At 41.7% G+C, this 15,295-nt stretch overlaps 1 protein-coding gene across 10 annotated transcripts in view; it reads right to left on the bottom strand.

Annotated features, from left to right (window-relative positions):
* The window catches only part of Lpin2 (lipin 2), a 79,790-nt gene that overhangs the window by 51,699 nt on the left and 12,796 nt on the right, over nt 1–15,295 (bottom strand). The window contains exon 1 of one of the 10 annotated variants that reach the window (XM_076549903.1): nt 2,425–2,541. The exons of 5 other annotated variants lie outside the window; for them this stretch is intronic. Coding sequence is in view for 4 of the 5 variants with exons in the window: in XM_006972253.4 (XP_006972315.1) it covers nt 65–166 (102 nt within the window). In the remaining variant the exon portion in view is untranslated. Of the gene's footprint in view, nt 1–64; nt 423–2,424; nt 2,542–15,295 lie in introns of those variants that run through there. 4 more of the 10 variants (XM_042260002.2, XM_076549898.1, XM_006972253.4 and 1 more) reach the window with 4 other exon arrangements.

Below are 15,295 nucleotides of genomic sequence, written 5' to 3'. Positions count from 1 at the left end.
CAGTTCTACCCAGATTCAGCGTCAAGCAAGGCTACAGAGGCAGGCATGGGTGAATGGAACTCACCAGAATGCCAGCAGGGGCCTTGCCACGATAAACACCTGCAGTTTTACTCAATGAGCTTTCCTGAACCTTCTCATCTTCACTGTTATCTTCTAAGTAAAACATCTTAAAACCGAAGACGCTTATCAAGCATGACTCTACAGATGTGAGGCACCAACACACAGAAACTTATTCTGTGGACCATCAATTGCTAACTGTTGCAGACAAGAATATAGTTAAAACTGAAAGCAAACAGGTCTTTAAAAAAAAAGCAATGCACACACAACTTTACCAATGAGATTTGCTGCCTCAGCCTCATCCTCCAGAGAAGATAAGCAGGGGCATGGGACAGGCTGTGCCATGTGTTTACACTGATAGGTACCAAGTCCTGCCCAATCACAAGTCAGTCAACTACAGCTCCCATCACACAGAACAGGGATTGAGTTAATGATTCCTTAAGCCAATCACATCTTCATTTGTAGAAATAAAAACAGCTATACACAGGGAGGAAAAACTCATGTAATCATGTAAGGGAAATGATTCATTCACATATGCTTGGATGGCATCACCGTGTTTCCCACTTAGTCAGGTTTCTACAGTCCAACTACTAAATATTTTTACTCCATTATATTGGTATCACCCAATATTTCTCACAAATCTGGAAAATTCCCCAGCTCAGCACTCTATAAATAACAAAACTAGACTTCAAGAGTATGAGAAAGCAGTATTTAAGCTCTGGTATCCCTGGCCAGCTCTCAGGATATCACTATAAAGGAACCTCATTCAAACTTTTCTAAACCTAACACACCTAACACACATAGACAGAGACATAAAAACTATACTTGATTTTTAAGTTAAAACATTTTATTAAAGCCATTTTCTAAGACTATGGAGTTTATTACAAATACCCTCCAGCCACATATTGCCTACTAAATTTGCAAGCAGGTTAGTACTAAGTGCTATAATAAACTATGAGTGAAGACAGCCACTGGATTTAGAAGATTTGATATTTAAATTAAAAAGGTGGTGAAAAATTGTGGTGTGTGTGTGTGTAAATGATATTCTATATGCTGAATTAAATATTTTGATTGATTTTGTGGATTTTTTTTCTACACTGTGTGTGTTTAAGTGTGGTACAGGTGCACATGCTTAGATGTGCACACATGCAGAGGGCAGACTAAGGAAGGTATCCTGCTTTATTACTCTGCTCTTCCTTCTTTCTTTGAGACAGGGTCTGTCACTGAACCTAGAGCTAGTCTGACAACAAGCCCCCGTGACCCTACTGCTTCAGCCTTTGACAGTGCTGGGACCCAAACTCAGGACCTTGTGGGGCACAGCAGGCTCCCTCTTCCACAAAGAGCCATCTCTCCAGCCCCTCTACTTCTTTTTATAATGGGACTCATAAGAAACTTAAAATTACATATGTAGCTCACACTCAATTTCTGCTATATGCCATTGGGAGGAAAGGAATACAGGCAAAAACTTTTACCTAACAAGGAATTGAATGATAGGATTTCTAACAATTCTATACGAGTATTTAATTAATTAATCAGCTAGCTGATACACACACATTTATTGATCTTCACATTATTAAACCTTTTCTTTTACCTTGAAACTTCACAAAAACAAAAATTTTGACCAAGGAAAGGATGGAAATACTAACTACAGCGATACCTCATCAAGATCCATACCATAGTTACAGTAAATGAAAGGTTAAGTGACAGGTGGCTCTGTCTCCGTGGTAAAGGCACTTACTGCACCCCCCGCCCTCACACGGTGGAAGGGAAGAAGTAACTTCCATAAACTGCCCTCTGACCTTCCCATGTGTGCCGCGGCACTAGACCCACAGAAGAAAATGTAAAAAATAAGGGGAAGAACTAAACACAGTCAATCTCACCAACATTAGAAATAGGAAAATCCATCTTATATCAACTCATTCCCCAACTGCCGCCAGTAACAATGCATCCACACTCACTTGTCATTTAATTACACATCATGTACACAACTTCTCTCCTTCACAAGAAAAGTGACAGAGTTTTGATGGCTGAAATGTTATGGCATGTACAAAAATTCCAATCTCTTCCCCCATGACCTGCAGCAGTTCCAGGCCCCTGGCACTGGACAGGAGTAATAAAACCTCCCTCTGAGGCCTAGAAGAAATGAGAGGCCAGGGAAGAAGAATGGGAGAAAACAGAACAGGGGAGTGAGGAGAAATCACCTAAGAAGATGAAAAGTCAGAGGCAGAGGAAATAAAATATGGGTGAGAAAATATGAAGAGAGAAAGCAGAAAAGCAGAAACTAAGCAGGAGGGAATAGAGATGGAAAAGAGAAAAATCATCTATTTTAAATATGAGGAAGCGAAGGCCCCAAAAGAGGTCACTCACTTAAGAAGGCACAGAACCCCCTACAACTCTCCAGTTCTTTATTTGGTTTTATGTTTTCGTTCTGCCCAGCTGAGACCCAGAGAGAATGCGCTGGGGCAGGAGGAAATCAGCTGGCAAGGCACAGAGGTAAAGCTCCACAGATGAAGAGTGTGGAGACTCGGCAGGGCAATGACCGTGGGTGTAGAAACTCTGTGTACAAGGTTCACCTCAAAAGTCCTCTTACATAACAGAGCAGCCGTTGGGTTTCCTGCCCACCTCAGTGTTGTGTCATTGTTTGATGAATAACTCACAGAACGTCCTGCCTGCAAAGGAGCATGTACCATGGACCCATCAGAGATGAGCTATGACACCACCAGGCACACACACCTACTGTTTCCCCCAAGATTGACCTGCTGACACTTTCCACCATGCCCAAGACACAGTAAAATCAAAGTCAATGGCTCTCATTCAGCTCCACGATTTTCAAATAAAAGCATCAACCTTTTCTGTTCAGGCTAATATAAAAGTATACTCCGAGGGCTGGGGAAATACCAATTTGGTAGGAATGCTTACCTAACCCCTCAGGAAGCCCTGGGTTCAATGCCGAGAAAGTAGTCTGTGATGGTGCATGCCTGTAGTTTCAACACTCAGAAGGGGAAGGGAAGGAAATCAGGAAGTCCAATGTCATCCTCAGGTACATAGGGAGTTAGTAAGGCCAGCATGGGCTAAAGGAGACCGCCCCCCCCCCCCAATACAAATAGCTGAATCCTGAGAAAAACTTTACTTTTGCATAGCATTTTTATCTTTTTTTTTTTAAACCCCTAGGACTGGTCTCTTTATTTTGCCTAGGCTGGGATCAAGCAATACTCCCATCTCAGCCTCTTAAGTGCTGGAACTCTAGGGAAATGCTACTATGTTAGCTCTTCAGTGGTTTTCAGAACAAGAAAAGTAGGGCACAGGATGTGGTGGTGCATACCTTTAAGCCCAGCACTCATGAGGGTGATTCAGGAGGGGTGAATCTGGCCACACAGCAAGTTTAGGAATAGCCTGTGCTATAAAATGAGACTGTCTCAATGATGGAAAGGGAAAGAGGAAGGGAAAGAAAGTCTCTAAGACTTAACTTTTCGAAAGATCATCTAGCTTCAAGAAACAAAGTTTAAAATGATGTCCGGAGAATCAGAATCCTGTTCAGATTCCATAAGTGATAACGATGCTAAGTAACATACATACATCCTTTGTAGATGTTTTTTCATTATTAATCCCAGAAGTACATGGGACAACTAGGTGTAGAAGGCTTCTTTCTTCTTCTCCTTTCCCTTCCTCCTCCTCTTCTTACTCCCCGCCCCTCCTTTTAAAGACAGGGTCTCACTATATAGCTCTGACTGTCCTGGAATTCACTATATAGATCAGGCTAGCCTTGAACTCACAGAGATCTGCCTGCCCCTCTAACTCCCAAGTGCTGGGAATAAAGGCATACAACACCACACCTGCTCTGTCATGGACTTAAGCAAGGATAAAGATTTGAAACTTCAAATGATCAAATTTCAGGTAAGGAAACTGTGTTAAGTTGACTCAATAGAAATTGTTTCAGGCTACAAGCTATTTCTCCTCTCAATTCAAAACAAAAACAACACAACTCCCTCCAGTGTTCACACTGGGGAACAACAATACTTTCCTTTTGTATTAACAAGGAACTAGAGAATATTGCATTTTGAGTAGTAAAAAAAAAAAAAAATCATCATGAAAGTATTTTTAAGTGGCAATTACAAAGAATCCCACAATCCCAAGCCAAATGTGGTGATATACACAATGAGGCTGGCGGAAGGACTGCCTTGAATTTGAGGTTAGCCTAAACTACATCGTGACACCGTCTCAAAAAAAAAAAGGTTGGAGAGATGGCTCAGTGGTTAAGAGCATTGGCTGCTCTTCCAGATGAACCGGGTTCAATTCCCAGCACCCACATGGCAGCTCACAACTTCTGTAACTTGAGTTCTAGGGGATCTGACACCTTCACACCAATGCACATAAAACAAAGTTAAGTAAATCACTAAAAAAAGAACAAAGAAAAAATTCTGTAATCTTTATATGGTTTCAAGGTCACTCATGATAAAGTGACTCACATGAAAAAAGAACCAGAGTTCACCTGAAGTAAGATTTCCTGATTCTGAAAAGATTGTCTACACTAAAATACAGTTTCTTCATATATCTATAATTAGTTACAACTCACTATCAAAACTATTAAAACAACCTAAAGGACTGATATGCTTTATTTAAGATCAAGAGAAAAGCCGGGCGGTGGTGGCGCACGCCTTTAATCCCAGCACTTGGGAGGCAGAGCCAGGCGGATCTCTGTGAATTCGAGGCCAGCCTGGGCTACCAAGTGAGTCCCAGGAAAGGCGCAAAGCTACACAGAGAAACCCTGTCTCAAAAAACCAAAAAAAAAAAAAAAAAAAAAAAAGAATCAAGAGAAAATTCTCTAGCTACCACTTTCAGGTTTAGCCACCTAAACTAACTGTTTAGCAGGTAATAGCTGTATGGCTTACTCAAGTTCAGTGTGTCCTAATACTCTAACTCAATCTCTAAACTAAAGAGAACAGCATCAGCTGAGAATGAGCAAGAAGATGCAAACAGGCCTTTCCAAGACCACAAAGCAAAGGCCAGAGGCCCCTGGCCTTTATGTCCTTCTGCAGTCATCTCTTTAGTTCTGGTGCACCTGCTGTCTGAGAAAACTCTTAGAAGTATTAGATTCCTGCACGAGAAACTACATTCCTGGAGGATTATTAAATGACTCCCAAGATTAAACAGCCTATTTCAAGGGTCCTCGTTTATATATAAAGTAACACATTTGGGGCTGAGGAAGTAGCACAGTGGCAGGCATGATGAAGCCCTGGGTTTAATGCGCAGTCTGGCAAAAACAAAATAAAGCACGCTTTGCCTTTTGCTTTGATGTCTATTGGTTAATAAAAAAAAAGTGATTGCTCAATATTTTCATCCAATCCAATATTTGATCCATTAATCAAAGGTTAATAGATTATACTTCTTCTGTGGTGTGGAATATTCTTAGAAAATTAGATATCCATATCCCAGTTTAAAAAGTTTGAACTCTGGCCGGGCGGTGGTGGCGCACGCCTTTAATCCCAGCACTCGGGAGGCAGAGGCAGGCGGATCTCTGTGAGTTCGAGGCCAGCCTGGTCTCCAAATGAGCTCCAGGAAAGGCGCAAAGCTACTCAGAGAAACCCTGTCTCGAAAAACCAAAAAAAAAAAAAAAAAAAAAAAAAAAAAGTTTGAACTCTGCGTACCTCTGAACTCTAACCCTTCCTGACCGATGCTCTTGGTCATGCTTTCCCCTGACCTTTTGAGGAGTTGCCTGACTGCAGCAGTAAAACATGCCTGCTTACTAACAGAGGGAGGCTAGGTAGTCCAATTAAGGATCAGAATTATGGTCTCTCTAGAATTTCTGGCCAACACTACCATAAAATAAAGCCAGAAGATGTGAAGAAAGCCTCTGTCTAGGAGGGGTGTGTGTGTGTGTGTGTGTGTGTGTGTGTGTGTGTGTGTGTGTGTGTGTGTGTGTTGTGCATGTATGGGGTATGTGGGGGGAGTGGAGGGACATGGGTGTGTATGTGGGAAGTGGGGGGTAGTGGGGGGTGGTATGTAGTGTATGTGCGTGGTGTCGGTGTGTGGAGGGTATGTGTGTGGGGTGTGTGGTGTAGGGTAGGTGTGTGGAGGGTATGTGGGGTGGGGGGGTGGGGGGATGGGGTGGGAGGTGTGGGGGTGTATGTGTGGGTGGGGTGCATGGGGTATGTGGGGAAGTGTAGGGGGTATGGGGATGCATGGGTGTGTTGGGTGGGGGGGGAGTGTCCTTGACTCTTTCCTAGACACAGCTTATTTAACTATATAAAACTTTGTTTCAACATCCTTTAACTTTCATATCATCTCAGTCTGCACACTGACGCACAGGAATGACATACTAAGGTCTATGTCATCCCATTTCATAAACACCAAGTTCTACGAAAACAGGTGAGACGGCATATCCCTTGATCGCAGCATTCAAGAGACTGGGGCACTTGAGTTATAGGCCAACCTGGACCACACAGTGAGTCCTGGCAAAAGAAAGAAAAAAGTGTTGAGATACAAGTCTCACTGTCAAAATTTAAAATGTAATTTTAAAAGTGTGGTAGCTTAATCATTCCAGAGGCGTGTTATTTTCTAGAAGCAACAGCACTGGGGCCACAACAGGAGGAAACAATGTTAAGTGTCATGCTTTCCCCCCACTTCACCCCCTCCATCAAACTGAAGTGACTCAAAACTTCCAAAGAAAACTGCAGCAAACAGTGAAGGTGTCAGTCGACTTACACCCCTGGACTCCTGAGAGGGCTCTCCCCTTCTTTAACTGGTTCTCCACAACACTGCCACCAAGAGATTCTCTGGACTTTTTCCACTATTTTCAAACAATTTTTTAAAATTTAAGAAATATTAGTAGTTAGCAGGCACCCTCCTCCTTTCACCTAGGGAAACGGAGGCTGCTGTAGTGTAGACTACAAACTTAGAATCTGGAAATCCCATTAATATTTTTCAGGTTTGTGGTCTCTCGGGAAGGAATGTAATAATTCTTTCAGATATAAAGTTCATTCAAACAGTAAACACACTAGGACTCAAAACATAAAGTTGTGAAGGATACAAACAACTGATCAACATAACTATGTCCTACCGTGAGAAAGTACTGGTGCCAGCTGCAGTTGGTGAAGCAAGAAGCCCGGGGTCACATCAGGCTGACTGCAGAGCTTCTGTTTTCAACCACACTGCTGATATTCAACCAACAGTTTGCTCTGCATTGTATTAGCAGGCTTTGAAAAGCGACACTCAGGAGTGCAGCCAGGAAGTGCTGTTCCTTTATGGTAACATAGTCACTGATCTGCTCTCTTAAATGGGCCAACAGGACCTGGTAACCACACTTGTTCGGTGGTCAGCCCTTTCTGCTACTTTCTTTTTTCAACTTCCCAAGACAGTCATTCTCTCACTGCATCCCATCACCACTACTTCCCATTTCATACTCTTGCATGCAGTTTCATTTCTTGTTCAGGAAATAATTAGGAGAAAAGGTAGCAAAAACATATTTACTTGTACGATGTTTATATATTTTTCTTTTTTTAGTTTGCTGAGAAAGGGTTTTAAGTAGCCCAGGCTGGCCTCAAATTCCTCCTGATCCTCTTGTCTCCACCTTCCAAGTGCTGGTACTACTAGTATGCACTACCATGTCCAGCTCATTTGAAAACGCCAACATCATGTTTAAGTTTGCTACCACGTAATGATTTTATATAATCAGTGAAATTTAAATTAAAAGAAAATAATCAGAACTCTAAAACTGGTTCTTTCAGAAGTTGAATCTGTTTCAATTAAAAGATTGTCTAAAAGGATAAAGTTTAGTGCTAGAGTACTTGCCTGGGATACATGAGGCTTTGCCTTCAATTCCCAACATTGCAAAACCCCAAAACAAGCATAAATAAATAAATACCACCAAAACTCACTAAGATATCTAAGAAAAAAAAAAAACGGTAGCATTAATAATTGATATTTTTTTTCCCATGATACAAGGCCTTGTAGTACAGCCCAGGCTGGCCTGAAACTGTCAATTTTCCTGCCTTGAGATGTCACTGCTTGGCTTTAATATTCAGTTTTATACACAAAAGATAATAATATACATATGAGGACAAATAAAATCTAGCTGGCAGGAAGAACTACACACCTCACTGAGAGGTACAGCCTCAGATAATGCAGTCGTTCCAACAAGCTAAGCCTGTTTCTTCAGAAAAATTTTTATAAAAAACTTCTTAATGTGAGAGACTACGCATACAAGATAATTTAAGTTAAATGTTTATTAAAATATATAGCAAACCATACACATGGGTATATGTATATGATGTGTGTATGTATGTATATATGTGTATGCATTATTAAAACAAACAATCCTGGCTGCATCAGTTTGAACACATTAAAAATAAACTCAGGAGTTAACAATGATGCATCAGTGTTCTTGAAGGGAGGAAATCAATAACACACCTCTCCTTGGTTTCTGACTGAGAGTGAGCTCAGAGAACTCTTTATTTTGCTCTCCCTGTCTTCTGTCCTCCCTAACAAAGGGCTTCTGCTTTGTATTTATTGAAGAGCACAGAGAGCAGCACACGGGGAAGAAATGAGGGATACTTTACAGAGATTTTTAACAGAGGTTTACAAGGGATTAAGTCACTGACCCCATCAGACCCAACTGACTCAGGTAACAAATAAACCAGCAACCACCTGTACACTGCATACAACATTACGGGTATTCATTTTACAAGATTACTTTCAACCTTATTTCAGCAAATGATTATTATAGCACACATGCATTACTCCTAGGTCAGGGGTATGGAATGATAAATGACTAAGACCACAGCTATGTGTTAGCTTAGGTTGTAAAAGTTGTTTACGTGGGTAAGGCAAGTAAGGTTGTTTCTTACCGTGTTTTCTTAAAGGCAGGTTAAACAAACAGGCTGAGTACACAGTAGAATTGCAGACTTAAATGACCTCAAGACGTAGTGCTTACTCTGGCTTTGAGGACTAGCAAAAGTTCTAGTCTCTTAGACTGAAAGAAGTATTTTATCAGAATGTATTGCCGTGCCTAGCAGCCTGACATCATTTAAGATTTATTATTTTTATATATGAGTGCTTTGCTTGCATGTAAATAAGTATGTGTACTGTGTGTGCTGGGTGCCCACAGCAGGCACATGAGGACCTTAGATCCCTGAACTTAAGAGTTAATTATAGACAGCTGTGAGCTGCCATGTGGGTGCTGGGAATTGAACCCAGGTCCTCTGGAAGAGAAATACATGCTCTTAATCACTGAGCCATCCCTTCAGTCCCCTGCCTGACATTATTCATCTAGTACTTAATGAATCATATCCTAGGGTTAATCCTTGGTACGTATTCATCTCTGAACCCTAGAATCTGGATGAAAAATAAATTTGCTTACTCCTATGCCTCACAGATTACAAAGTACGGGGTGTCACAGGAGCTGGAATGATGGCTCAGTGGTTAAGAGCACTGGCTGTTCTTCTGGAGGACACAGGTTTAGTTTCTAACACCCACAAGGCAATTTACAACTGCTAGCAACTTCACCTCTGGGAGGATCTGATGCCCTCTTCTGGCCTCTATTACCAAAACATTTTTGCAATGACATGAATGAATGTGAGTAAAATACACAGATAAATTAGCTCTCTCTCACTGAAATTATTTTATATCAAGGGGTATTATCATGAAAAAGATAACCTAAGGATACAGGAAAATCTTTAACAATCTTTGATGACAGTTTAATATCTAGAATATATTCACTGAAGTATTATTCATAATACTGAAAGGGCTAGAGGGAAAACTCACAACATTCCATTAACAGATAGAGGAAAAATGTGGAATATATTAAAAATGTATATTATTTTTTAGCTACAAAAACAAATGAAGTTCTGATATATGCTGTAAACATGGCCATTCCTTGAAGCATGCTAAATGAAACTATTTTAGTCAAACAAAAAAAAATCTAGGAAAGGCAAATTAATAAGCTAGATTACAGCTGGGTGTGCATATATGTCTGTAGTTCCAGCCACTCAAAAGGGTGAGGTAGGAGGATGATATGAACCCAGGTGCTTGAGACTAGCCTGGACAACAAAGGAAGACCATATATCAAACAAAGAAAAGGTAAAAGAAGAGTACAGATTTCACTAGAAGGGGAATAGAGAGTTACTGTTTAACTGAGTTTGTTAGGGTTCACAAAAATGTTTTAAAAATAAGAGCAAAAGGCTGCAAAGCATTTTCAAAAAAATTATCACTACTAAACTGTATACTTGAAAGCAAGTAAGGAGAAGGAAAATGCAATGAAATGTTAATCAAAACTTCAAACAATATCAAATGGGCTTGATGGATCATCCTGAGCTAAAAATGAGACCCTTTGAGGAGGAGGCTCCAGTAATTAGTTAATATGATCTAGAATTAAAAATCAATCAAGGGTTAGGCCTAGTGGAGCACACCTGTAATCCTAGCACAGGCTGTGATAGGACACAAGCTGAGATGAGTCTGGGTAACACAATAACCCTTTGTCTCAAAACAAAAAGAGTATCTTAGTTCTTGGCTACAGTCTATCTTAGTTACTTCTAGTGCTGTGAAGAGATACTATGACCAAGATTACTTACAAAAGAAAGCATTTAACTGGGAGCTTGCTTGCAGTTTCAGAGGGTGAGTCCACACCACCATGGTGGGAAGTGTGTTAGTAGGCAGCAGGCAGGCATGATGCTGGAGCAGAAGCTGAGAGCTTACATCTGGTCCCCAAGCAGGAAGCAAATAAAGAGAAACTGGGAATGGCATGAGCTTTTGAAACCTCAAAGCCCACCCACAGTTACACACCTCCTCCAAAAAAGTTACACCTTCTGATCCTTCCCAAACAGTTCCACCAACTAGGAAACAAGCATTCAAATACAGGAGCCTATGGGGGCCATTCTCATTCAAACCACCACACACAACTAAACTGTCTCAAAACAACAAAAAGAATACATTAGTTCTTAACTATAAGTATGGTCCTCAGGGCTTTGCATAGTGGCATACCCCTGTAACCCCAGCTCCCAGGAGGGAAGGACAGGGGGCTAATCTGTTCAAGGCCAGTCTGAGCAACCAACAAGACTCTGTCTTAAAGTATAACCTATTCCCACAGAATTGCTATTTTACTATGTCATTTGAGCCAGACACCAAATACCCTAGCCTTCAAGTTCCTTGTTTAAAAATGAACTTCTAAGTAATTGCTATGCACCCTTCTATGTTTAAAATTTTTTTTAAAAATTGACCCTGTAAAGAATTAAGTTTTCTAAGCACTAAACTTCACTAAACAGAAAGCGTCTAAGCATTGCCTACAACTTCATATTTATTACCAACATGGTGAATGTACAATATACCTTTTGTTTCCTGTACACTTATATACAAGTTTCTTTCTCCAGTCAAAACAGAGTGGCCAGGTGTGGTAAACCATGCCTTTAATCCAAGCACTAAGGAGGCAGAGGCAGGTAGATCTCTGTCAGTTTCAGGCCAGCCTGGTCTACAAAATGATTTACATGACATTCAGAGCTACACAGAGAAACCCTGTCTCAAGAAATAAAACGCATAAACAAAAAATTACACTATACCAAACATACCTACTTTTGATATCTGTGGGAGCCCGTTTTCAGGATCCTCGTGGCTTTACCCAGCAGGTCTGCATAGAGAGGATGATTAGGACCACGGGCCTGAGTGCAGGTGTCTGAGATGGTCTGCACTTGACTGTGCTGGGGGGAGGTCTTTTGCTCCACCCCCTTAGAGTCTCTATAAAAACCCTGGGGCAGAGACACTTAGGGCCCGTTGGAAAAGGTTCCAGGCCCTCTTGAGGCTATCCTTTATTTTCTATCTGTTTATCTCCGCAATAAATCCTTCTATCTAATATTTCCTGCTGCTCACACTCAAGAAAACTCTGGGGAACTGTGGGGTAAACACCCCACAGATATCAAATTCTTAAACTAGGCATTTTTAAAAGTACATGTCTGTATGTGCCCGCACCACACAAGCATGGGTGCCTGTCAAGGCCAGAAGAGGTCACTTGGATCCCCATGGAGCTGGAGTTACAGGAAGCTGTGAATCAACTCTTGTCCTCTGGAAGAGCAAAAGTGCTCTTAACCCACTGAACCACCTCTGCAGCCCTTAAGCCAGGCTTCTAAGTGTAGTGGGTAGCCGGTCCAGCTGTGACCTGGAAATACCACCCACTTTGAGGCTTCGGTAACTGTCACGCCGGCGGAGCTGAGAGGACCCCTGAAGACCCGAGATCCGGATGGGGGAGCTCTCTTGGTTCCTGGACCCTGGACGCTGGAGGTAGACCGAGCAGAGTTCTCCAGAGAACACTGCCGGACGGCACTACACCTTTCCCAGACCCTGTTACCTATCCCTTCACTTGTAAGTTACCCCACAAAATAAACCTCCCTTTTAACTACGTGGAGTTGCCTTAATAATTTCACCAATATCTAAGCATCTATTATGTAGCCAGGGAGAACAGAGTTCAATGGTATACGAATCTCATTTTTCAAAGCCTAACCAAGCAAGCTCTGGAATGTACTCTCTTTACAGTGTGCTTGCTCACCGACGGCATTATGTCCATATTCACACTACAGTGTTTCGTGGCCAAAGCTTTCCCAGAGCCCCTCTTTAACTTTTTTTTTATGTAGATTCTAAGAACGAATCTGTGACTTTGCGGGGTGGGAGGTAGCGGTTGATATATGTGTACTCATATGTTCGTGTGTGTGTGTGTGTGTGTGTGTGTGTGTGTGTGTGTGTGTGTGTGTAAGATGTAAGAACAGGGAGGCCAGAGGACAACCTTGGGTCCCTGCCTTCCACCGTTTGTCACAGGGTCTCGACTGTCCACTGTTGCATAGACCAGCTAATGGGGACAGAAGCAAATCTCCTGTCTCAGCCTCCCAAATTGCCTCCGAAGCACCAGATTCCAGACAACTGCGACTGTGTCTAGCTGCACAGTAGAGTTGTAGAGATTAAACTAAGGCCCTTTGCTTGCAGGATAAGCATTTACTCACGGAGCCATTACCCTAACTCCAGAACCTCCGATTCTAATTTAACTGCTACTTACAAAACAAGATGCAGGTGCAGAAAAATGTTCAAGCATTCCCAAGGCAAAGTAGATAAAATTTGTTTTATCAGTGAAGGTTCTTGAACAGAATTTATAGAATAAATCTATATATGTATAGAAAGGGTTATTAGAATGGCTTACTGTAGCAGGCTTTCTTAGACTGCCAGCCCACAAATCATGACACAGACTTATTATTATGAAACCTTGGCCTATAGCTTAGGTTTGTTCCACTAGCTCTTATAACTTAATTTAACTCATTTATATTATTAATCTATGTTTTGCCTCGTGACTTTTTATCCCTCTTCCATCTTGCACCTCCTATTTTCTCTCTATGTCCTCTGGCATCTCTCCTCTTCCTCTCTCTCTCTGCCCGGAAGTCCCACCTAACCTCTTCTTGCCTAACTATTGGCCATTCAGCTCTTTTTAAACCAATCAGAAGGTACCTTTGCAAAGACACATCTTCACAGTGTACAAAAAGATTATTCCATAACAGCTTACAGGTTGTGGTCCAGCTAATCCAACAAAAGCTATTTACCAACAAAAGGTCCAAGAATCCAGTTAGCTGTTCAGTCTATGAGGCTGAATATCTCAGCTGGTCTTCAGTATATGCCAGAATTCCAAAGTAGGTTCTAATGCCAGTGAGAGGAGAGCAAGCGCCCTTCTTCCATGTCCTTATACAGGCTGCCAGCAGAAGGTGTGGCCCAGGTTAAAGGTGGATCTTCTCATCTCAGATGACCTGGATTAAAAGTGAGTCTTCCCACTTCAAATAACTTAATTAAGAAAAACATCCCTCACAAGGGTTTTAGTTAAGTCCAGATGTAGTCAAGTTGACAACAAGAACAGCCATCACAGATGTTCAACCTGGCTTTACACATATGACAACAGTTCTTAAAGTAAAACAGCACAGGATGTACACACATGCAAACTTATCACTCAAAGATGTGGATATGGAAATAAAATACTCACTAACCAAACAGTTCCTACTACAGGCTATTCCCTCTAACCCTGGTCCCTGCACTCTAGAAGGCGCTATAACATCAGAGCATCTGAAATACAAAGTTTGCTTTTCTCTTTTCAGACTTTTAGGAGCGTTTTAAAACACATCATCAATGCACCTAAGAGAACTGATGGTTAGCATCAGTCAGATTGCCTCACCAAAAAGACAGCTGGAGATGAACAGGAGAGCAGTGGGGTAGGGGTGGGGTAGTCAGTGGGAATGGAGGCCAGGCCATGGGAGTGACTGGATTGGCAGCTTTTAATATTTTAAGTCTGGGTGTTCCCACCTTTGCATGTGGGGTCAGATAATTCTCTGGGAATGAAAAGACATGCAGGGTCCCAGGCCTCCAACCACTAGATGTCAGCAGCACCCTCTCCTAAATTGTGACAATCAAAAAACATCTGGTCACTTTTGAATGTCCTCTATCAGCAAAACTACTCCTCTTTGGGAATCACCAGCATTGTTCATTTATGTATTTAGTTAGCTCTGTTTGTTTTGTTGGTTGGTTAGCTTTCAGATAGGCTTTCACGATTCAGCACTGGCAGAATTCTCTAGGCAGCCTAGGCTGGCCTCAAGCTCATGATGCTCCTGCCTTAGTCATCCGATTACAGCTGTATGCCATCATATCCAACACAAGAACCACCCATTTAGATGAATGATATGGAGCACTTATTTATGACTGTTCTGACAAGGTCCTTAGAAATGCGGGTATAAGATGGTTTACATCACAGCTCTCCCACTTACCCTCAGCAAATAACCATTCTCAGTTATATTCCTAATAGGCAGGAATACTTATCATGTAGGACTGTGGTCGGGATTCTGTGAGGTGGTGCCCAGACACTACTAGAAGGATAAAACTATCGGCCAAATAGTCCCAAGACCCATGCACAGTCAGTGATTAACCAGTAACTGTTGGGGTCAGACCCCTGCCATTCAGAGAGGGACACAGGAAAGCACACAAATAACTAAATCTAAATTCTCACTGACATCAACAGTTCTTTGAGTCTGTTTTAGCTTTACTAATCATTTTCCCATTCCAAAGAGCTCAATCAATGGAATTCCACTCTTCAGCTCATCGTACAACAGGATAGATCTAATTCACATTCCAGCCACAAATCGGCAGAAAGGACTGAAATGGGTCAGAAGATCCCTACAATGTAAAGGTGAAACTAACAGCCTGAGCTCTCCCAGACCTGTATTTAGCCAAGCAAGGC

The sequence above is a fragment of the Peromyscus maniculatus genome, chromosome 13, assembly GCF_049852395.1.
Source record: "Peromyscus maniculatus bairdii isolate BWxNUB_F1_BW_parent chromosome 13, HU_Pman_BW_mat_3.1, whole genome shotgun sequence".
NCBI classification, from domain to species: Eukaryota; Metazoa; Chordata; class Mammalia; order Rodentia; family Cricetidae; genus Peromyscus; species Peromyscus maniculatus.
Note: the sequence above shows the minus strand (reverse complement) of the source record. Positions and strands in the feature narration are given on the sequence as shown.